The sequence below is a fragment of the Xyrauchen texanus genome, chromosome 32 (genome assembly GCF_025860055.1).
Source record: "Xyrauchen texanus isolate HMW12.3.18 chromosome 32, RBS_HiC_50CHRs, whole genome shotgun sequence".
NCBI classification, from domain to species: domain Eukaryota; kingdom Metazoa; phylum Chordata; class Actinopteri; order Cypriniformes; family Catostomidae; genus Xyrauchen; species Xyrauchen texanus.
This window is the reverse complement of record NC_068307.1, coordinates 35529985-35554654: the sequence shown is the minus strand read 5'-3', so window position 1 is coordinate 35554654 and position 24670 is coordinate 35529985. Positions and strand designations below refer to the sequence as shown.

Below are 24670 nucleotides of genomic sequence, written 5' to 3'. Positions count from 1 at the left end.
CTGGACCGCATATTTTGTTCTCGACATCTGAAATATAACATTGGATTATTCACACAAGCAGCTTCACAGACAAGAAAAAAATGGCTAATTGATTAGAAAACGTCCTAAGGTAAAAGCAGATATACAATTTTTAGCTATTTGGGGCTTACAGCAGCAGTGATCAATGCATAAAAGAGACATTTGTTTTTGATGTCTTACCGAAATCATTCCTGAACTTGAGAATGAGAGCTTTCATTTGATATATGATTTTTCTATTAAAGTGCTATTTGAAAGACTTTTATATTCATATTAATATTTGTACCACATGACCTCTAGGTGGCGCTGATTTGCAACACAAATGTTTTCAGGCCTTATTTTGTTATTTTATGTAACATAAATGCAGAATTGATGGTTATCTATGAAAAGTTTATATTCTATAATGATACAACAATGTATGTCTCACTTATGTATTCGGAGACATTATCATTTAAAGTGTAAATCTTTGCACAATATAGCACCACTTTTTGGACCCGCCAGCAGGTCAGCAGGGTTGAAGAGTTTAAACACTGAAATTTTAGAGACGAATTTGCAAAGTAAAATATGATAGATCAAATATTATGTTGAATAATAAAATAAAAAAATGACATTTAAAAAAATATAAATTTTGGAACTTAACATTGGAAGGTGAATATTTATTATTGCATTTTTAATGATTACATTTTGTGCAAAATGTTTTCAATTAAAATATTCTCAGTTTAAATATACAACCATATGAAACCGTATCCCCCCAAAATGCAAGCACTGTTAATGCAATGCTTTTTTATTTTTCAAGTAGTGCAATTCAGTGTGCTTATTTGTTTCAAAAACATTTGCCATTAATATAATTAATTACCATACAGGCTTGGAAAAACATGAGGGTGAGTAAAGGATGACAGAATTTTCATTTTTGGGTGAACTATTTCATTAAAAAATTATACTAATGCAATGTTTTTAAAAAAAAAAAAAAAAGATTTCTAGAATGTAAAGTGGAGGTTAGGATATACTTTAGGTTTGGTTGTGTTGTATTTATTTAACATATATATATATAAAAAAAAAAGGACCTTCTCTATGAATTGTGTATGAACAAGAAAATCTATTGTACTAAACACTCAATGTTTTTTTTTTTTAAAAGAAACAAATATACAGTTACATACCTGGCTTCCTAGGCTGGCTTGGTTTTGATATAGGGAGAATTTGGTCTTGGCTGGGTCCTCTGATGTTGGGCTGAGAGGCTTAGGATCTGACATGGATCGCTGAACACTCTTTATGGGCCTTGGAATAGTCTGATGTCTCTGTGGTGACTCTGCAGTGAATGCTTTTTGTTGGGGAGTTACATGTGCCTTGTTAAGTTTCTCACTGGAGGCAAAGGAAGTCTCCAACATACGATGGGGGGACAATGGAGACACTGGAGAGTACAGCACTTGTGGAGATTTGGGTGGCTGACGGGATGGAGATTCACTCTGTTGCTGAGATTGCTTCTGGTATCCAATATCTAATGGGTCTGGCTTTCTTCTTTCAAACTTTGTTGTAGTGGCACCAACTAATTGTAAACTAGTGGAATAGGGGCTAACAGTAGTGGGAACACTCAGCTGAGGAGCAACCACTCCTTGGGATTGTGCCTCTGGATCAGTTTGACAGGCCAAACTCTCTCCCTTGACGGTTCTTTCTGGAGCAGATATGTAGTGAAGTAGTTCAACCTTTGATGTTTCAGCCATGGTAATGTGTATGGCTGGAGATATTCTGCCCAACTGGTCTGACTCAGTTTGACATGAGGAGTCATTGGTGGTCTGAATGGCAATGCTAGATACTTTGGATGCATCAATCTTATTCTCTGCACTAGACTCAGAGTGTTTGGAGTATCTTGAACGTCTGCGACGTATTGGTTGACTGTCCCACTCACCCTGGTCCTCTTCATCTGTCTGAACGCTGCAGTCAGCTATACGTCTAGTTCTACGGCGACGAGATACGAGTTTGTCCTCTATGTCTTCATCATCAGTTTGGACACTGCAATCTGCAATTCTCTTGACTGACTCATCCTCTGACCCATTTCTCAAACGGGGCATTGAGTTTTGTTTCTTCATAATCCGGCCATCTCCATTATCTTCGTTATTCTTGAGAGACATTTCTGAGGCAGAGCTGGGCAAAGGCCTTGTGGACACCACCGCCTGGACCACCTGCCCATCGGCACAAGGCAAGATCTGCACACTCTGGCCCTCTTGTGGAATAATTCTACCACTCTGATCACAGATAATTGAGATCGTTTGAGGTGTAGCTCCACCAGCCGTCACACCTTGAATGGCACTTTGAACTGTTGTAGCTGCTGCTGCAGCAGTTGCTGAAGCAGCCGCCGCCTCTGCTGCTGCTGCCACAGCTGCTGCTTCAATTGCTGCTGTTTTCTGCCGCTTCTGTTCTTCAAGCTGCTGCTGGAGCTGTTGTTGAAGGGACTGTATTTGGTCCAGCTGCATCCTCTGCTGTGCAAGCTGCTCTCTTTGCATCACCAACTGGGTTTCTCTTTCAGCCTGCTGCTGATGAATAACTTGCTGTTTGATGTTCTGTAATTCTTGAATCTCCCGCTGCATGAGCATATGTTCTTTCTCTCTGTGCCTCTGGAGCTCTAAGCGGTCCCTTTCCAACTCCTCATGTAGACGTAACTGACGCAGTTTCTCCAACTCAACACGTTCTCGCTCAAGCTGCAAGAGTTGCTCCTGTTGTAAGTGCAATCGTTCCTCCTCTTTTTCCTTCTCAATATTAGCAGATGTGGTAATAGTTGTACTTGCACCCATATCTGGAAAGACTCTGCTAATTGCCTGGGCCTGTTTTTGTGGCACTTTTACAATTTGAGGTTGTGTCTGAGGCTGGCATTGAGCTTGAGATTGTTCCTGACCTCTGACTAATGACTGTGGTTGAGGTTGGGACTGTGTTTGCATTTGGAGTTGTGCTGTAGTACCTTCTACTGAAATATGAGCCAAGGGAGCCTGTTCATTTACAACTGATTGGACTGGCACAGCACTAGTCTGAGCTGGTTGTACTCTTTGCATACCTAAATTTGAAACGGGTTGACCAGTTTTTGTTGATGCATTTGTTGACACACTGGTAGGTGTTGCAGGCTTCCCCAGGTAAACTGGAGCATCCAGGAAGGTACTAGCTGGTGGCACACTTCCCAAGGAAGTGTCTGGAACTGTTGCTGGAAAACTATTTGGAGGAGGATATCTGTAAGGTCCTTGGGCAGTAAGAGGCATTCTTGGGGTGACTTGAGGCAACCTGGTGAGGCTAGCCAGAGGTACAGCAGTTACACTGCTTGAAGGGTAAGGTCCATATACTCCTCTTAACATGGGATTAAGGACAGGGGCAGGCTGGGTGGTGACTGGCAGGGTGGAGGCTATTGGGGTGTTAATAGTAGAGTATATCATTCCATCAGCTGTCCTTACAGCAGAGGGATATAAAGATCTTAGGCTAGCTTGTCTAGCATTGATTAGATTTGTTAGTGTTTGATTGTGTACTGTGGGTCTGCCATCAGGACCATACAATAGGTTGGCTCTAATAGATGCTAGGCCTTGTTGAAGGTTAAGTCTAGCTGCAGGGCCTCCTCTCTCAGCGCTGTACTGCAGAAGGTCAGGATTACTGGTGTAACGACTGCCAAACTGCTCCATGGAGTTAAGAGCAGCACACATTCTGCTAATCTCTCTGGCTGTAGTGGCACTGTACTGTGCAAGGTTGGATTCTTGAAAACCACCAAGGTCACGAGAAGGATAACCATAATCTGCATTGATATTGGACATCGAACCATATCGTCGCAAAGGTAATGGTGGAGCTGAATCACCTCCTTGATGTCGTAGATCTGTATAAGATCCATACTGGTTGCCCATTCCCAAATATCCTGCTTCATAGGCTTGCTTCATAGTGCTTAAATCCACTGCTAGGTCACCAGCATCATTCCTCTGGTAATATTGGAGACCTGAACACGCTAGATTGTTGTCTGACATTGATGGTGGAAGTCGTCCTGGAGGAGGCAAGGTAAAAGCTTTGTGCTCAACTGCTGCTCCTTGTATATTTTCTGTTTGGTAGCCATTTGTTCCAGGTTGGCTTTGCTGCCCAGGAGCTTGAGATGGATCTGCAGATAAATGAGCCTCTGAGTGTGTTGTCTTACTTCTCTGAGCAAAAGGACCAGAACAACTACCAGCAAATGGCAACTTGTATACAACATCACAACAAACTAACTGATTTTCTTGTTTAATCTGTCCTGTAAGATCTAGGACCTCTACTGGTGGGGGAGATTCCTCTCTTTTAACAACCTGAGTCACTGTTCCTCCTTGAGCGTTATTCTCATCCAACTGCACCATCATTACTTGGGGCGTCCCTGTGGAGAGATTCATTACAGCAGGTTTATTCTTTAGTTCCAAAGCCACCCCGCCATATATGTCATGACCAAGTGTAGGGGTGGAAGATGCAGAGCATGATGACTGTGGTGGAGGCAGCGGAGAAATCTTAGGAATGGAACTGACCACTGTTTGCGTACCTCCACCTGTGCTCTGGCTTACCACCAAGTCCTTTTTCAGCAATATTGGTTGTACTTGATTAGCCAAGTTAAACCTAGCAAAAGAAGCACTTTGCTGGTGCTGCTGGAGCTGTTGCTCAAGGAGCTCTTGTTGATGCTGAAGCTTCTGTTGCTGCTTCTGAAGTTGTTGCTGTTGGATGCCTAGATTTTCTAGACATGCATCAATTTTTGGAATGGATGGATCTGCGATCACTGGTCTGGTCTGGGTAAGACAAACTGCAGATCCAACTCCTTGACCAAAGTCAACTCTATTTTGCAATGGATCTCCATAAACGACTGGTTGCTTTGGCTGTGATATGAACATTGATGCTGCCACAGTCACACTAACTGTTGTTGGTGTAGTTGTCATTACCTGAGGTTGCGCCTGTGCATTTAGGTTCATGATAAGGGGTTGTACAGCAGTATGATAACCTTGGGGTGTTTCTCCATCAAGTGAGTACCTTCGTGTATCAGAAGCCAGAGATGTTAGGTCCATACCATGGTCTGTCATGATGATTGGGGCAGGCTTCACTGGTGTTCTAAGATCAACTATATTACTACCAGGGGAAATTGTGCTTTGCTCCACAACTCTTGAGGTACCAGGGACTGTGGAGATTCTACACAAGGATATGTTTCCCACAGGAATATATCCGCTGCTTGTGGAACCAGAAGAGGTGGCAGTGCTCACAGCCACATTAACTCGCTCTGATATTTGTGCCCTATGTTGAGGTGATGGGTGGGCTGGATATTTCTGTGGATATCTAGGCGACTTTGTTGTAGTATGATAAATTGTCTGTTGGCTGTCTTTTGTTGGTGAGGATAAAGGTGAAGTGGAGGAATTCACAGTCACTGGTTTGGTGGGTTGACTGCTGGTTCCTGATTCCAATGTAATCACCATAACAGGGGAATCTTGGGAGGACTGCTGTCTTGCAAGCCGTGGTGCTCCAGCTCTATGAGGTATCTGAGAGGTTGGAGTGGTTGACACCATGGAAGTAGGTACAGGAGAATGAGTGGGACTTTGTGAGGGGGAAGTAGAAGGGGATGTAGAAGGACTTGAGCCTTTTAAATATGAGAACATTTTTGATGTTAAAGAGGATGCCCCAGGATCAGGCACTTGACCCTGTGCTGTACCCTGAACACCAGGTCTTCCTTGAGACTGTGTAGGAGCAGGCTGCCTAATCTGAGACTGTGGGGTACCAGTACTGTGGCCTACTTTAGAGGTTTGGGTGCTCATTCTAACTTGACTTTGTTGTGAATGACTACCATGTACCCTTTGTGTCCCTCTTCCTGCAGGGTCATTTCCAGAGAATGTGACTGGAGCTGAGACCTGGGTAGGACTTGTACCTGGACTCAAAGAAGTTGTTCCAGAATCTAAATATTGTTTACTGTCTGACTTAAGGACTCTTTCCTGTTGTCCTTGTCTTCCTTGTGTCTGTTGCTGCTGCTTTTGCATCAACTCTGCTTTCCGCATCATTTCCTCATAAACCTCTTCAGCACTTTTTAATGATTTATCTGCTGCAGAGGGTGAGACAGCAGAGGTTTTCTCTGTTGGTGAGTACAAAGACATAAATGTAGGTAGATTATATTCACTGCCAGACTTGTAAAGCTTTGAACCCATTTCAAAACCTTCTGCCTCTGAATCCATGGAGGGAGAGTATTCTGAGCAGGATGATCTATGAAGCTCTTCCATTTCAGCTGCTTGTCTGAGCTCCTCAGTTGGGGATGCATCTTCAATTGGTGAGAGGTTACTAGGAGGCGTCTTTGACCTCTCTCTGCGTCTCTGGGCCCTCAGTTCCTCTTTGTCCCTTTTAGTTTTTCTGGCTGTGCTGCGAATCCTTTGCTGCTCCAGGTCTCTCATTTTTTCTTGTTCTCGCAGAAGTTCTTCCTCTTCTCGCAATTCATCTTCCTCTGAGGAGTCCTCAATGGTGGGCAATAGTGGGCCATGCGATCGATGCCTTGCTTTCCTTTGCTGCTTTGCCTCCTCAAGCCTTTGTCTTCTGCTAGGACTGCTATCACTGTCATCTTCCATTGATGACACAGAGGTGGGAGAAGTTCCAGAATTATAACTCGGTGTGGTTGCTGGGAGGGTTGAAGAGTATTCCCCCCTTGATCTTTCTTCTGGTGACCCAGTGAGGCTTTCCATCTCAAGCTCAGGCTCCCTGAGGTCATGGTCTGTGCTGAGTTCCATGTCACGATTGTAACTATTTGTATTATTCAGCTCTATAGTTTTAAATCGTCTCAGACCACCTTGTGAGGCCATCATGTCATCTGCTTCACCTGACTTGTATGAGCTATCAGTGCTTTTAGTGTCTTCCTCAAAACTGCTAGATTGCTGTGTGAGGTGACGTCTCTCTTTTCCAAGATCTCCACTGTGTTTATGGCTCTTTTTGGTCTTTAAGTGGCCCTCAACCTCTGCCATATCTTCCTCATCTGCACTCATCTCCAGAATCTGTCTCCTCATGAACTCTTCATCTGTTAAATCTTTCTGTGATTTTTTCTGTCTGGTTGGTAATGGAGAAAGGCCACTTTCACTGCTGTCTTCCACATAGTCATGTCTTAATTTACAGCTGAGTTCATCTGATGCTTCTTCATCAGACTCAAATTCCTGATCATTTGATATAGTGAGAGATCGAGGTCTCTTCTGCTCTGCAGTGTCCTTTACATCACGATGGTGGTCAACTCCTGTATGTGACTCCAACAAAGGTCGCATTGAGCTTTCTAATTTTGTTAGCTCAGATGGACTTGGAGGGCTGCGTTTGTCTGAGATTCCCCTCTCATTTAGCTTCATAGAGTCCTCTTGGATCAATCCAGTAATCTCGCTCTGGGAGCTGGATATCCCATCTGAGGAGTAGCCTGTATCACTCAGGCTCTGCGTGCTCGACTTGTTGGAATCCTGTAAAAAGAGATTGCATTAGGTCATGTCTCATATGATCAACAAATATTTTAATTACACTGACAGATAAAAAAAAAAGAACATAACTCATTAAAGGTTATAAAGCACCATATACAAAATGTGCAAATAGCACAGTACTTACGATAAGCATGCAAAACTTAAAGAGATGATGAGGCCAAAAGTGAATATAAATCCTGGTGACACTTTTGATTAACAGTTATGTTGTTATTATTTATATGGGACAATGTAGTAAATAAAAAGGCATGCACATATTAAAAACGATGATGTTGGAAATGCTATTTCTTAATTTTTTTTGTTACAAGAAATAGTTACATCGGACTGTTTGGTGACATCAATTCTTTGTAATGGGTAATGTGCTTTATAAATGAAGTTGATTCATCACTGCGCACTTGTAAACATCAAACACTGGAAATAGTGATTAAAGTATGTTAGCAACTGAGATTGTTAACTTTAAACTGGCTTTGAGTAAAGATAACATTGGATAAATTATTTTAAATAGAACAATCCCATCATAGAATGTTAACATGATTTGTTATGAAAGACAAAGACAGTGGTGATGAGGACACAGAGGGTCACTCACATCATCTTGTTTAGATTTCTGCATGCCACTACTTTTCTTCTCATCTTTTTTATCCGGTGTTCCTTTTTTAGTTGATGCTTTGACGTCCCCCTCTTTTTCTGTTTTGGACATAGCTTGTTTCTTGTTAATGCTTTGATTTTGTTTTTGTGTCTCAGCCTTAGTTCCAGAAAACTGTTGCGAGGGGCCCTTGGACTGTGGTGCCCCTTGTTTTACTGGAGAGAAAGGACCACTTACTTGGGCACCAGGTGGCTTTTGCTGCTGAGGACCGATAGGTCTCAGCGTAGCTTGCTGACTGGGCCCTCTCTGCTGCAGTTGATTGGCTGGGCATGGTAGTCGTGGAGATCCAACGGATGGTGGCACAGAAGGAGGAATATCCCCTAAGCTCCCTGACACCGCTCTCTGAGTCTGGCATGTCAAACACAGCCATTCTTTCTTCTGAAAATGAAAAGAAAACAAGGAATATGTATCATGAAATGATGAATTGAGATCAGTCATACAGTATAAAGTGATAAAGTCGTCACAAGGTGAAAAAGTCAATAGTCAGATTACATGAGATTTATCCCATCGTTTGCCCTCACTGGCATGTTCGCTCTCTTTCTGACTTTGTCACACTACGATTGAAATTTAAAAGGGATTTGGTCAAGCCGAGCAAGCAAGCGTAATTGTGTTCTGGCCAAGACCATTTCTCAAAGGCCTCACTGCCTCTCTTCAAAGCCATTGTGTTTAACATAGACAATTATGTAGTCATGTAAGAAATGCAAGCATGAAAATGATTCAGCCCAGAGCAGGAGTCTTCTCTGCATTTCAAACTGTAAATCATTGTATGCACAAATTTAGGACAGTAATAATGTAATTAAGTATGATCATTAAAAAAGCATTTGGTTTTAGAGTTTGGATAAAGAGCTCCAAATAAATACAACAGTTGTATGAAGTATCTGACTGTAAAGTAGACTACATAACCTAAAATAGTTTTTGGACTCAAAAATTCTTACACAAAGATAAATACAGACACTAGATAATATTTAATATCTAAATTATATAAACTGAAGTCTAAGGACATTTGACTACATAAACTCTGAGAGCAATATAGAAGAAAATTACAGAATACAGAAGAAAATTATAGGCAGAGATAATAAGATATCATAAAACAGTTAAACCCAGTTGTATGTATAGTATATGCACTATAGTATATATATACAGTATACTGTATATTATACAGTATATAGTAACCATTAAGGAATTTTATTTTACTTTTTTATAGAAAACTCCAATTTAAAAATGCTTCATGTCTACACTCTTAACGAATGCCAAAGCAATGGAGATATAGATATAAGATTATGTCTGCATGTAGTTTAGTTAATGAGTCCCTTGAGTACTGTAATTAAAAAACAATAGTTCTCCAAGCTCTAAACATAAAACAGAGCACATTTCCAATGTGTTGTGTCCCTCTGCTTCCTCTCAAATTTTCTTTGTCAGACTGTAAACGTGCCTTACATATTCTCACGTTATACCTGACAGAGGGCTGCAGACATGGTAGTGTTGAATTGTTTGCCTCTTCAAGTTTTAATTTCTTCAAACTGGCAGAGGTTGACTCAGGCTGATAAACAAGCATTACACCCCATGCTTTTCTATTCGTCTGTTGTTATGTCCAACTCTAAGAGATGAAATCACTGATGCTATGGTTTATCCATCTCTGGCACACACAAGCGTACACAATGACAACTTGCAGATCAGTATCAGATATTCTGCAGTGTTGCAAATGTGATAAAAAAAGGAACAAATAGAGAAACACTTATTTTCTTTAAAACATGATGTTTTAAAAAAAACTTGCCAGTGATACTATGATGTTGTTGCAGGGGCATTGCTATACAGTTGTTTAAGAAGTTTTGAGTGGTTGTTGGCACATTGTTATGCAGTTTCTATGGTGTTCTAGGTGGTTGCAAGAGTGTTCTACAGTAGGTGGTTCCTTACTGGCCCAAATCAGGCCCAGCCATGTTCTCTATGATATTTTGGTCAGCCACACCATAAATATAAGCAATAGTAGTGAAGCTTGCCTTAGCAATTCCCCCTTTTTTTCTTACATTTACATTTATGCGTTTAGCAGATGTTTTTATCCAAAGCAATTTACAGTTCATTCAAGGTATGCATTTTATCATTAGGTGTGTTCTCTGGGGATCAAATCCATAACCTTTGTCACGCTCTGCCAGTTGTGCTAAATGAAGAAAATATAACATTTTATTAAAAATATGAATTGAATTGAACTGCTGGATAAAGAAGAAAGCTTTTTGTGGTGAATAACCAAGAGCTCTGTTTTTAACAAAATTCAGACTAAATGTACGTGACGGTTTTGCTTGGCTGCCGGAGCGGTTCAGAATGGATTCTGTGGAGAGGCTTTGGAAGGGAAGATTTTGACATGTGATACAGATGACTTTTTTTTTTTTTTTGTTAATACATTTTTTTATTGATTCATCTATTAAACAGTGTAAAGCAAAACAGATACAAACGGAATCAATATTTAACCCTCACAATTGCCCCCCACCCCCAATCTCCATCCCCAGCCTGACCCCCAGCAACATCCCAGTGGCCACATAATTATAGACAAACACACACAACAAAAAATATATATAACAATCACACACATCCACTACACCTCTCTCTCTCTGCTGTTCCTCTCCGAGAGCCCTCCAAAAAGCCAGATACTTGCCCCATTTCTCCACAAACAAGTCTAAATCCCCAGTCTTCTTGATGCCCCCTCCTCTAAAGCTGCCACCCTGCCCATCTCCAAACACCATTCCTGAAATGGAGGCACACCAGCAGACTTCCAACCCCTTAAAACTTCCTGTCTGGCAATCATAATGCTAGTTAGGACCCAGTTTTTTACGTGCTTATTCTCCATATTAATGACCACCCCATCACCACTGTGCTACTCCCAAAAACAGTGCAGAGCAAGTGGCACAGCTGTAAATACCTATAGAATTGAGATCTGGGAATCCCAAAAGTTTTCAAAAGTTCTCAATAACCACTCTCATACAGGTCACCAAGTTTATTATCCCCCTCTTAATCCAGTCTGTTTAGCAGAAAGGGGTCTTAGTAATACATAGTTTAGGGTTCAAAGCTCGACAAGCTCTAAGCTATAAGCTTGAGGCAACATTTAGATAAATATCTGAATTAAACACTCTGGACCATTGTCCATACTGAGTGCAAATAAAGGGGTGTGATTTAACTTCTCTGGTTAGATTGATAGAAAGGCTCTGCAATGGCAAAATAGGGGCAAGAACTTCCTGTTTAATAGAAAACTAGTGAGGGCTCTTTCAGGTGGAAGCGACCAATGAGCAAACACCGAACCGAATGCATAATAATAAAACAAAATCTTGGGTAGGCCTAGCCTAACTTTTTCAATTGGCCTATGGAATTTGTTGAAATGTTTACCATTCCAAATGAAGGACTTCGCTATGCTATCAAATTGTTTGGAATAAGAGAGGGGGACATCTATAGGGAGTGACTGTAGCAGTTTGTTGAACTTTGGATTACAGTTCATATTAATAACATTAACCTTCCCAATCATTGATAAATGTAATGAAACCCACCTATCCACATATTAAAGGGTCAAAATTAACTCTAACTAAATCAGAAAAATTTGCTGGAATAAAATCATCCTGGTGCCCTGTGATGGACTGGCGACCTGTCCAGGGTGTCCCCCGCCTTTCGCCCAATGTTAGCTGGGATAGGCTCCAGCCCCCCGCGACCCTGTACACAGGATAAGCGGTTGACGATGGATGGATGGATGGATGAAAATCATCCTGGTTACTTTCATAACCTCCGTTCCCTGATGGAGGGAACGAGACGTTGTGTCAATGTAGTGACACTAGGGGTCACTCTTGAGAGCCCGGAAACACCTCTGATCTTTGATAAAAGGCCAATGAGAATTGGTGAGTGGGGTTTGCATGCCTCTTCCCCGGACATACGGGTATAAAAGGAGGGGACGTGCATACCACTCATTAGGTTTTGTGCTGAGAAGCTGAGAATATGGTCCCGGCCATTTTAGCGATAGTTCAGTGTTGTGGCAGGAGGGACACGTTCCATCAAGGAACGGAGGTTACGAAAATAACCAGGACGTTCCTTATCTGTCACTCACTTGATGTTGTGTTGATATAGTGACAAAAGGGATCCCCTACAAAAACGCCACAACTGGCTGAACTGGGTTACTTGGATCGGCAGTGCGAGACGGGTAGACTGCTGTGTGCCGCTTAGCCAGTGTACCGGGCCAGCCTGTAACCTCTCCTGATGCAGTGTGAGTGTCGAACAGCCCTTTGGGGATGAGTCAAGTACTCAAAAGAATGGGGATAGGCTTGTCCTAGTCATGCCTCTCTTCCCCCTTATTTTCTTTTTCTCCCAGAAAAAGAGAGAATTTGCTAACCGACTGGACGCCAGTGTCCGAGTCGGCGGGATGTCAATCCCAAGGGGAAGACACCATGGAGGCCACAGAGTGAGCGGGGAATTAAGTGGAAATACGTCACATGGTCTTGCCGAGATTAATCGTAAGTACATCATGTGGAGACTCCCATGGTAGGTCCTACCCAATGCTGGGGAGGAAGCTCTACGAGCATGGAGACTGGGGCAGAGGGGTCTCTGCCCAAAGAAGATGCCGTTTGCCAACCGGGAAACTTTTTTCAGTGGAAAATACATTGCAAGGGGTTGCCTATGGGGAACCAGTGCATGCGGAGCACCTGTCCCAGCATGGGGCATAGTTAGCACAAGTACTGGGCTGGCTGCGAGTTTCTCCGCAAACTCATCTGTCGCAGGGCTAGGAAGAAATCAACCAGGGAACACATTTGTGAACACTGCTGGGAATCAACAACACACATCTTCAGGTCAAGGGAGGTGAAAGGTGCTAGGCACAAGCGATATACCCAGCCGGTCTGTCTGGACTTATCCGTTTGTTCCTGCTAAGACACAGGATAAGACCGGCTCAACCCAGAGATTGTAAAATCTCACAAAGGTGTTGGGTGTAGCCCAGCCCACTGCTCTGCAAATGTCAGCTAGGGAGGCGCCACTGATCAGAGCCCAGGAGGCCACCACGCTCCAGGTGGAATGGGCTCATAGCCCTGCAGGCCTTGTAGGCAACGGCTATGGCATCGATGATCCAGTGGGCGATCCTCTGTTTGGAGACAGCGCTTCCTTTCCGCTGTCCACCAAAGCAGACAAAGAGCTGCTCAGAGATACTAAAGCTCTGCGTGCGATCCAAGTAGATGCGTAAAGCATGCACCGGACATAGCAACGCTAAGGCTGGGTCTGCCTCCTCCTGGGGCAGCGCTTGAAGGTTAACCACTTGTTCCCTGAAAGTGGTCGTGGGAACCTTGGGCACATAGCCCGGTCAGGGTCTCAGGATAACTTGAGAGTAGCCCGGACCGAAATCCAGACACGTTTCACTGACAGAGAGCGCTTGCAGGTCCCCAACCCTCTTGATGGAGGTGAGCGCTGTCAGGAGGGCAGTCTTCAAGGAGAGTGCCTTAAGCTCTACTGACTCAAGGGGCTCAAAGGGAGTCCCACGCATACCTTGTAGGACTACGGAGAGGTCCCATGAGGGAACGAGGTGAGGTCTGGAGGGATTCAACCTCCTAGCACCTCTTAGGAACCTGATAATCAGTGTCGGGAAGAACACCACTTTGCGAACAGACGCCACTTCAAGGCAAACAGGCACATTGTATATGCTGAGGTCCGTGAGTACCAGGTCCCTGTATGCACACAACCCATCTTGAGATTGAGCTAGGGTTAGCCAGTCGTCAAGGTAGTTGAGAATGTGGATACCCACTTCCCTAAATGGGGCAAGGGCAGCCTCTGCGACCTTCATGAAGACGTGAGGGGACAAGGACAGGCCGAAAGGGAGGACTTTGTACTGGTATGCCTGACCCTCAAATGCAAACCGCAGGAAGGGTCTGTGTAGAGGTAGAATCGAGACATGCAAGTACGCGTCCTTCAGGTCAAACGCCGCAAACCAATCTTGATGCCGGACTCTTGTTAGAATGCGTCTTAACTTCAGCATCTTGAACGGGAATATGTGTAAGGCCCAGTTCAGAACTCGCAAGTCCAAGATTGGCCGCGACCCTCTGCCTTTTTTGGCACAATTAAGTAGGGACTGTAGAACCCCTCCTTCATTTCGGCTGGAGGGACAGGCTCTATCGCATGCTTGCGTAGAAGTGTGGTGATTTTCACGTGAAGGTGGTGGCGCTCTCGGCCTTCACCGAGGTGAAGTGATGCTGGCAAACCTGGGCGTGTGCCTGGCAAATTGAATCGCGTAGCCGAGTCGGACGGTCCGGGTCAGCAATCGCGACGGGTTGGAAGCATGAGCCACATGTCCAGACTCTGGGCGGAATGGACCAAAGGAATGATTTCGTTGGACATACCAGCGGGTGGGCCTCGTGGCGGGCGGAGCCAGGGAGGCCACACTGACAGGGTTTGAGCCCTGTGGCGATGCTGAGTTGAAAGACATTAAAGCACTTACCTGACTCCGGGTGCTCACCGGCGGATCGGTCGAGGGGGGGAAGTGCTTCGTCCCCGTTATCCGTCAAAGCCGTCTGGGTTTGAGTACAGTACCACAGCTTGACGGAATTTCAACAATCCGTACGTTATTTCGTCGGCTCCTATTTTCAAGGTCTTCCAGTTTTTCAGAGGTTTCAGCTTGAGCATGTAAGTGTATTTTAATGTCTCCAGAGACCGAGGATGTTTACCTCAAAGAACAAATATTTAGCTGGGTGTATCGAATCTCACTGGATTATAACATGAAAATAATTTAAACAAAAATGTTCTTACAGGGGGAAAAAAATTAAGTTCTTAGGATAAATTATAATTTAAGTTAGTAAGAAATGCAATTCTTAAAAAATCTTAAGAAGTTCTCAAATCCATCCATCCATTTTCTAAAGCCACTTGTCCTTTGTAGGGTCGCGGGTAGTGCTGGAGCCTATCCCAGCTTTCTCGGGCCCAAGGCAGGGAAACTCCCTGGACAGGTGGCTAGTCCATCACAGGGCAAGTTCTCAAATATTTTCTTAAACACATAATAAAAACGCAATAATGTTTTTCCTTAGGAATAAAATGAAAGGCTTTGACATTGTCTGATTATACTAGCCTGCTCATCAGTGGGTGGAACAGGGTGGCGGAGGACACCCTCAGCTTTCTATCTAATGATATAATTATTATGTTCTGTGGAGTCTAAAGATCGAGGGGAGAGAGAGCACTATGCAGCGCATCTATTTTAATTGACTAGCATGATTGGTCACCACAATAAGAAGCTTCAAAACAAAAATTTTGGTTTGAATTTCATAATAAAAATGTGCATGGTTTGAAAGCTGACAATAAAATAAAACACAAAACAGTCAAAAATGTGTTTGGGTCTAAAATCACATTTCTACATAAACAGCTCACTGCGACTTCTTAATATAACATGACATAACATGATAGAATGCGTTATATTTGAAACAACCCAGTAAATTCATCATACCTTTATGTATTTAAGACAAATGAGGTTATCCTAACTTTAAATATAGATTTTTTTTTTTTCTCGAGAATTGTTATTCTATTTGACTTTATTTAATTGAGAACAGTCTTAACAAAAAAGATAGGAACTTTCTTAAGATTAAATTTTTTTCTTCAATTAGAAATTAAGAAAATTGTGGTTGAGAAGAATATTTGTAAGAAAGTTTCATGAATACGGCCCAATAAATAACAAAAGTTCTTAAGACAAATTGTAAGACGTTTGTTAGAAGGTGCAATTATTAAAAATGCTTTAGAAGTTCTCAAATATTTTCTGGATTATAAAATGACAGACTTTGAAATTAGGTGTGTTCGACTTCATCTCGATTTACCGATTTTTTTTTTACCGCCAAGATTTGTCGGTTGCAGTCGGGGAGTTGAACAGAGAGCCGTCCAATTTAGCAATTTCCGTCATGTGCTGAACCTACACCAGTCACAGAAGATCACGCAATGTTTGTTTTCTTTATCGCAGATGACGTGGAATTCAGAAAGACAGAGGTTTGAATTGTACAAATAATAAACCTAAACATTCATCTGAAAAGGTTATGGGCTGCTTAATACAGTGCCTGCTGTGTGTACAAGAAAGTCCAATAAATGCCTATATTATTTTCATACCAATAAAGGAGCCAATATTTTTAATAATTTCAAATGTTTTTCTGAATAAAAATGATATTACAATGACAAAAAAAATAACATGATATAAACATGATGTACTGTTATAAAAACACAGATTTGTAAGAGTTTTTACCAAACTAGAGGTATCAGCTTGGTAATGGCATACTTCCATACTACTGTTATATCTGCCATAGATTGACATAGCAGAAGTAGTAAGAGTAGTCTGTGAAGTATGCCATTGCGAACGCAGCCCATGAAAAACCCATCACCGTTGTCACATTGTGAGTTTGGCCAATCGCGAATGAGCTGTGTCGTCATTCAAAGCTCGAGCAGCTGCTATGGAGATACTACTGTGACAGTCGCTCTTGCGGTACTTTGATGGCATAAGTCACGGTGACGCAGCGGTGGCGCCATCTCAAGTGTGAAAAAATGTCTATCCATCTTGCACTGCTTCAAGTCTGGCGCCGATTGGTCGCATCGCTGCATAATGTCGAAAAGACCTATTGTCTGATCATATTAGCATGCTCAAGAGGTTGCTTGTCACGTGGCACCTATAACTTTTCTCAGCGATGTTCAGGATGAACCAACCAGTCATTTGTGATTACTGCATAAATGTATATGTTTTTATAATTTTCTAGAGATAACACAGATGGATTTCCATTCGTATCTTAGGTACAATCCTTGAAATGAATAGATTTAAACACTTTTGTATACAAATCTTTCCTGTGCAAGTCAAAAAAGCTTCCTAAGTTTTGCATGAAACCCAATTATTGGAGGTTTCTGCTTTTACAGCTGGTATGCTCCCTCTTGAGGAAGACACCTTTAAATTTGAATGACTGTGCCAGATAATATTTTTAGATGCTAGTATACAGTAACAGTGCAGAGAAATGATTTCTATTCCAAATTAAGAATATTAGTGGTGGTCCAACCTGATCTCATAAATTACGAGTTGGCTATTTCATTTAGTCTTAGCACGATATTGTTCGCATTAACTCATATGACTTCATCACATGCAAACTCCTGGATGTCTAATGTGGATGAGTGAGTTCTGCGCATGAGGCGTTAAGGACATACTTATTAATATCCTACCCTTAGCCAAACCCTTTCTCTAAACTTAATCAATCAGTAGACTGTGTAAACATGATAGGAAGCGGTTGTGTATGACAGAAGGAAGTAATTGTCGTGTATTAGATGGAAACGATGTCCAGCGACATCATTGGCTGTAGTGAAAGTTACAGGAATGCAGTCGCACGATACCATATGAATTAGCGAAATTTAGAAAAGTAATACGAATCCTGACGATTTCACCGTGAGAGTGTTTTGGGTGGTCAGTAGATCTTGTTGAGGAAATTACAGCAAGGAAAATGTTCTCTTTTGGCAGTTTGATAATTATATCACGTCAGAAAGTAATTGGGAAAGGGTGGCGGAAGACAGTATCATCTTTCTAATGATATAATTATTTTGTTTCTATGGACTCTAAGGCAGCGCATCCGTTTGAATTGACTAGCAAGATTGGTCATCACATTAAGAATCTTCAAAAAGGATTCAGTTACGTGAATCCGGCCCCTGGTCCCTATCCACAAACCATTTCACACAGCTCAGCATGGCAAATAAAGAAAGAGAGAGAGAGAATAAAAAGGAGAGATGTCAGAGTGTTAACACATTAGTTTATAGTTATTTAAACCCAGCAGTGTATGGCAGAGGGGTGATCAAATATTAAAAGATTCACTTTAAGAGAGTGAGGGTGTGTGGAACTGGCCTTTGCAACACTTTACATAAAATTCCACAGCTCAAAGTCTAAAGGGAAAAAACACGTAGACCACATGATCAATCACTCCGAGTTAGAGTGAGGGGACAGCGAGAGAGAGAGAGAGCACAACACATATTTCTGTCTTGTTTTCTGGTAAAAATATGTAAACATAATTTAAACGAGATAAATGTACTTGTGAAGCAAAATTGCACAAGATATTAAAACTAATGTAATATGTTTGTTTTTCTTAACTCAATTTCCTTTTTTTTGGGCATTTGTTTCAAGCATAAATCTCTCACAATTTAGCAAGGTTTATCCTTAAAACAAGAGAAAACTATAGGTTTAAGAAAATATATATTCTCATACAGAATTTTGCTTCTGAAAGACATTTATCTTGTTTTAAGGATGTTAAGCTATAAATTATAAAAAATAGTTAAACAATTATAAATTTAATGTTCAGACATTCAGATTGAAAAACTGTATATTGTATTCCGGTGGCACAAGAGAAAAGCATTGATAGACAATACTAAAAGCTTTATTAGCTTTAGAAGTCAAAATATTTGAGGTTTTATTCCAATGTCATTGAACATAAGCTTACAGTCCACAGCAATCCATTTTTCAATTATGTTGGTCAATCTGTCCTGTTTTCACAGGACGTATTCTTTCATTCCAACTGTGATAATTTATTTGTCAAATGATGTGCATATATGTCAGATGAACACTTTTGAAATGGTTTTCACTGGTTTTCAGCATCTTAAACGGCGCGTTTTTAGGATGCTGTGTCAGGTTAAAAGAAGTTGAACATTTAATAAATGACTTTCCCCGCTGTTGAGGGCTAAAAACCAGTTTTGTGGTGTGACACAGGTAATTTCGATGTCTGTTTTACTGTAGTTGATGCCATGCCAGAAGACTACAATGTTACAACACTGTGATTTAAGGAATCTACATGTCACCTATTAGCCCTATTTGTTCACCCAATCGGGGAATTGTTTTCCCCGATTGGGTGCTGAGCAAAATCGAACATGGCTACATGCTATGATTTGCGATTGGCCTCCTCGTCTCAAAGAGGTTATATCCTCCATTGTGCTGATGCGGGATGCACCAGTCTTATGCTCAAAGGTAAACTGAAAGAAATATTTTCAAGAGAAGTATTTTTGTCTTGTTTTCCAGTGAAAATATTGAATCATTCTTAAAACATTATTTATTTTCTTGACAAGAAAACTGTCACAAGATTTTAAGTCTTGTTTTGAGAGAAATCTAATCAAATTTAGTGATATTTATGCTTAAAACAAGAAAAAACTGTTTGCCCATAGTTAAGAAAAATAAACTTAATTCAAAGGAACAAACTAGTTTATTTTGCTTACCCCATTGGCAGATCTAAAGTCTAAAGTTCACTAAATTTTGTCAGATTTATCTTAAAAAAAAAATACTTAATATCTTATCTAATTATGCTTGACAAGTAAATAAATCCCATTTTACGAAAGGAAAACATGAAATCCCCCCTAAACAGATCTAGACATGTGGAACTTGGGAGGAGGTGGGAAGCAATTAGGATTCTCATTGCACACTGCGAAGAGACAAGCTTGCTTCCACAAATGAGGTATGACTACATTTAATTGTTTCATGGGATAGAGACTATGCTTTACTTGGCTGGAGAGATTACGCTGGGAACTTATCAGCTCAAGCCCTGTAGAGTTTCCTGACTAAACTTAGGTCATTTAGAAACTAAGGGGGCTTTCACACTGGCAGTTTAGTCCGAAACAGAGCACAGTTCACATGAAAAGTTGGTAATGTGAAATCTGTTTTGTACCGTACCCGAGACTACCTGTAGGAGGTCGTCTGAGCTCTGTTGCAATGGAACTGTGGCGCAGTTCGCGTGAGTGAGATAGCAACCTGTACAACCTGCACACTTGTTCAAGAAATTAAATGACTTGCACATGCAATTTCGCAGAAAAAGGTGAGGTGCCTTTTCTATATGTGCATGAGTGAGTGTGCAGCTGTGTCCTCCAAAAGGAGTTTTTGAGCATCAGATATAGTCACCTTCTCCTGGATATGTACAACTGCTGAATTACGGCATGCAACGCACAGAGGCGCAAGTGTTGTTCTCTGTAATGTTTTTCATCATGTGCAAGATTGTGATGACACAAGTTGATGACGGAAAAGCACCAGGGTTCAACAGAATCATATGCGAGTCTGAAACCAGACCAACAATCCGGGAGGCGCTGGAAACAATCACGCTCGGATTCGGACTGCAGAAAACGTGCCCAGTGTGAAAACCCACTTAGAATGCATGAGTCTCAAGATGTGTTTTCTGAGTTGCACTCTGTGTATTTGTGTTTGAATGCAGAAAGTTTCCTCACCTTGTGTTTTCTATTGCTCAGTGAATGTGGTCTATCCAGCTGGATTTAAACATACTGCCCCCTGCTGACTGGGACTCATGAAGGTTTTATTTCAAGCTTGGATTGCTTTGATGGTAGGAATATTCCTTTTCAAAGTCCGGTGGCACGATGGATTGGCTTAATTCTTTTTTAACGTGTTAGTTTTTTATATAAAAACTTTAAATCATCAAAATCAAATGCAAGGAATTTATACAATAAGGCTGGTTTATTTGAATAGATCAAATGGATTATTCTTATGAAACAAGTTACACGGTGTGATTGTTTTAAAATGACTGCATATTGATTTCTGTAATGGAACATGTTAGGAATGTATTATGACTCACTACCTTGTATGTATTAACATTGTAAGACAAATATTAACTGCAGCAATGTAATGAGAAAAAGCTTCACAGATGGCATTGCTTTTCACACTGCGTTTCATACTGGCATCCAAGAAAACCTTTTTTTTTAACCACAAAGATGCATTCTAAAAAAAAACATGTAAGTTTAATGCTTTGAATGATTTGCATAGGATTTTAAAAGCATGTAGAAGTATGTTTTGAGTAAGTGTTGCCAAAAGTCCCCAAAACAAATAGCATGGATTTGTTTTATTGATAAAGATATTTTATATGCACAACACCAATATGCTATTAAAAGTGCAGCTGTTTGAAATGTATGCTTATCGCATAGCCTACAGTGTTCTGTTTTTTTAAGCATATTCAATGTTAAATCAAGCAAATCAATGCACTTGGCCAAGCAGGTCATGAAGAAATATAGAAAACTTGGTTAGAATGGCGAATGGATTTTTATGTAGCCATTTATCTGAGACAAACTGTAACTGCAGATATGAGGCTGTAGCTGAAGTGGAATTTATAGATAATATATTAATACAATAATTTTTCATTCTGTTTCTCATTTTTATTCATGTTCATAATAGAGCTGTCAGAATTAGCATGTTAATGCATGCGATAAGATTAAAAATGTTTAACGCATCAATTTTTCTTATTCGCGTTTAATGCATTTAAAGTTAATACAGCATAAACGCTGGTGTGAAGGGTGGAAACTTTGTAATGTGTCCACCCGGAGTCAGTACACTGATGTACACACCACAGTGCCAGAGCCCTTCTACCAAGGGGTGCCAACAAGCTTAGCATACGTGGCGGTCTCCTAGACATTCTATTGGCAGAACTGTCTTAACCTTAACATGCTAAAGTTGACCATTACTCTCTCTCCTATGATAGAGCCGTAGAGGTTTTTAAGTCAATAAATAATAGAATCTCTGACAACGCTTCCCTGTCAGTGATACAATGATGGAGAAAGGAGCTCTTAGTGCTATTTAATGTGCAAAACAAGCCCAGATATTTTTCAGCCTATGTAAGGCGCATGGTGATTTAAAAGCGGCGCTCAATACTGGTGTTGCCACCCTGATAAGAATCATGAATGCAGCTTCATGATTGTTGTAGGAATGCGGATAGCCACAGTCTACCAGCAGATTATTATTGTGGAGTTTGAGAGATTAAAAGATGTAATGCCCTTTGCAATGAATATGCAACCAATGTGGAGCATAGTTCTTTCAATTAGTGAACCTCCCACCTAGACTTTGGAAAACATTTAATATTACTTGAATTGGTGATATTTTACAGCATTTCTATCTTTATATTTTGTAAGTCTTCATTTTTTAAACGTTAATAAAGCATTATTCTTTATTGCTACATAATGTTTTGTTTTCTTCCTAAGATGGAAATAAATACATTTTGATAAGAAAATAAGTAGTGTCAAATTTAGCACTTGCAAAATCTGCGATTAATCGCGATTAACTACAAAAAATTAAGAGATTAAATCGCAGTCGACTGACAGTATTAGTTTATAATGATTTAATTCAAACTACATTTACATTTAATTAAATGCATAATGCATACATTATTGTATTTATTTATTATGTATTAGTATCTTTAATCTCCGATCCAAAACTTGGGTGACGTTTCTGCATGAAATAAATCATGGCAGGAATGAAGGAAGCTGTAAACTGCCATCTCTTGCTCGTGCTCTTTCTCACCTGCATGAGCTCGTCATTCCTTCTCACGTTGGATTATGCGCAATAAACCTTCGAGCGTACATTTGATCTACACTCAAAATCAGAATGCATTGTGGGTAAGTATGAGAGAACAAATGTAGGGAACGAGTAGTTCAATCAAATTCTAACTCTACTACAAAACGGCCGACACCCGATATAGTGCACTATATTGTGGATATGGCCCGATTTCAGATGCAGCAGCAGATATAAACACGGAGATAGCGGGCAACTGCGAAAGCTATCTGGGTACTTTCTTATATTGGCAAATTATTTGTTTGTTGTTCTTTTTGTTTTTAGTAATTTGCCTTGTTTTAAATATAAACCTGAAAAAAAGTTAAAATCTTATGTCATTTTGTTTCTCAATTAAATTTATCTTATTTTAAAAATGTTAAGATATTTTTTACTGGACAAGAAGACAAAAATACTGGTTTAGAAAAAAATAAAACATAGCATCGTGACGGTGAGTTTTGCACCACTCACATTTCCATCATAAAGTTAGAATTATATAACTGAGTCTATCAATATCCTTTTATAAGTTGGACACATGGCTTATGTAAAACAAAAACATGTACTGCTGTATATACGTTCTTATGAACTGCAAGACAAGAACTAATTAGAACTTGTGTATGGAACAGCAGAACTGCCTTTTCATTAACACAACAAACAGAGATGTCTCTCCACAGGTTACAGGAGAAAAAAAAGTTCAGTCAGATTGATCCACACAGTAAGTTCTGCTGACCCTCTGACCACACACCTGCAGTTCAGCCTGAGCTGCAGTTACATGACAAGAGCAGGTGTATAATTGCATGTGTGTATGGATACTCAAGGGAACAATGTTGGTATAATGATGTGCCATGTGACAAGTTACATCTCTGACCGTGTCTTACCATGTGAACGTGTTTTACTGAGGCTACCTGTATGTTTAGAGTGGAATACTACCTTACTACATGCTGAATAGAGAGCGAGATGTATGCTATATACAATTTTTTTAAATAGTATGTGAAATGATAAACATACTGGATAGATTATTGTCACATGACCTCATCATGTTGCTTATTTAATTCAGAACGCAGCATCTTGTTTTCTTCTTAGAAATACATTTTGCAATTTCCCTTTTTTTTAAACCAAAATCGTAATCCTTGGCGGAGCGATCAAATAATGAGTCAAGAAATACATTTTAAAAATCATTGCTCATATTACTTCTGGTTCATTCATCTCACTGGAAATGGAAGGTCAAGTCAAGTGCATTGTGGAATATAGTAGCTAGTGCAGTATATAGGGTAAACAAATAGGGTGCAGTATATTGGGTAAACAAGTGAACATAATCAATTCACACTGGCATACATAAAGACAAGGTTTAACAAGATTGTAAAGGCAGATTTAAGGTTAAAATAAAAGGCCTAATTTTTTTATGCAAAATATTTTATATTTATGTTAGTGTCTTTTTGTTAAGTTTTCATTAAATATTAATTTGATTGTTCGTCTGTATTCCGCCTCCTCCTTTCCCATTCTAACCCCCCCCTGTTACATTGGTGCCGAAACCCGGGAAGGAGGAGTGATGCGCTATCGTGGAGTCCTCGCCACTGCCGCCTGACCAAAGGAGCCGTCACGAGTGAGCCCTCCGATCCCTGGTGGATGTAATGCCCCTCCGCATTCTGGTGGCCGATAGCGAGCCCCACTGCCCCTGGCAGCGACACCACCTCTCCAGGCGGCTGGTAGCGAGCCCCTCATCACCTTGCGGACGGCGGCCATTCTTCCACATCCAGTCAGCTGGCAGCAACTCCTCTGTTCCCCGGCGGACAGCAGTGGCAAGGACTCCATGATAGCACACTTCCCGGGTTTCGGGACCAATGTAACAGGGGGGGTTAGACTGGGAAAGGAGCAGGCAGGAACCGGACGAACCATCAAAGTATTATTTAATGAAAACTTAAACAAAAAGTCACAAACATAAAAACACACGCAGCAGTTGCGTGTGGCTCTCTCTCTCTATCCCATGAGCATTCACCGACCGCCCCCACCCTCCTCCTCGTCACAGGGAGATTCACCTATTCATCCCTTTACAGGTACACACTTTTTGTACAGTAAGTAGTGCACCTTTAAAGTGGCTGTTATTTTATTTATTGAGAAGGGAACCTAAATTTTAAAGAAAAATTTAATTAAATTCTGACTACAATAGCCATACTGTAACATAAAACAATCTGCACACTAGCAGAGTGGACTCGTATACTGTATTAGACAAAGAAACCCAACCTCTCCCAAGCTTCAGTTCCCCTGTTTCCC

At 40.9% G+C, this 24670-nt stretch overlaps 1 protein-coding gene across 1 annotated transcript in view; it reads right to left on the bottom strand.

The window, feature by feature from the left end:
• The window catches only part of LOC127625995 (protein bassoon-like), a 135082-nt gene that overhangs the window by 29165 nt on the left and 81247 nt on the right, over window positions 1-24670 (bottom strand). The window contains exons 4-7 of the mRNA XM_052101493.1: window positions 8047-8481; window positions 3080-7445; window positions 2388-2971; window positions 1173-2255 (exon numbers count right to left, since the gene is read on the bottom strand). Of these exons, the coding sequence (XP_051957453.1) occupies window positions 1173-2255; window positions 2388-2971; window positions 3080-7445; window positions 8047-8481 (6468 nt within the window). The remainder of the gene's footprint in view (window positions 1-1172; window positions 2256-2387; window positions 2972-3079; window positions 7446-8046; window positions 8482-24670) is intronic.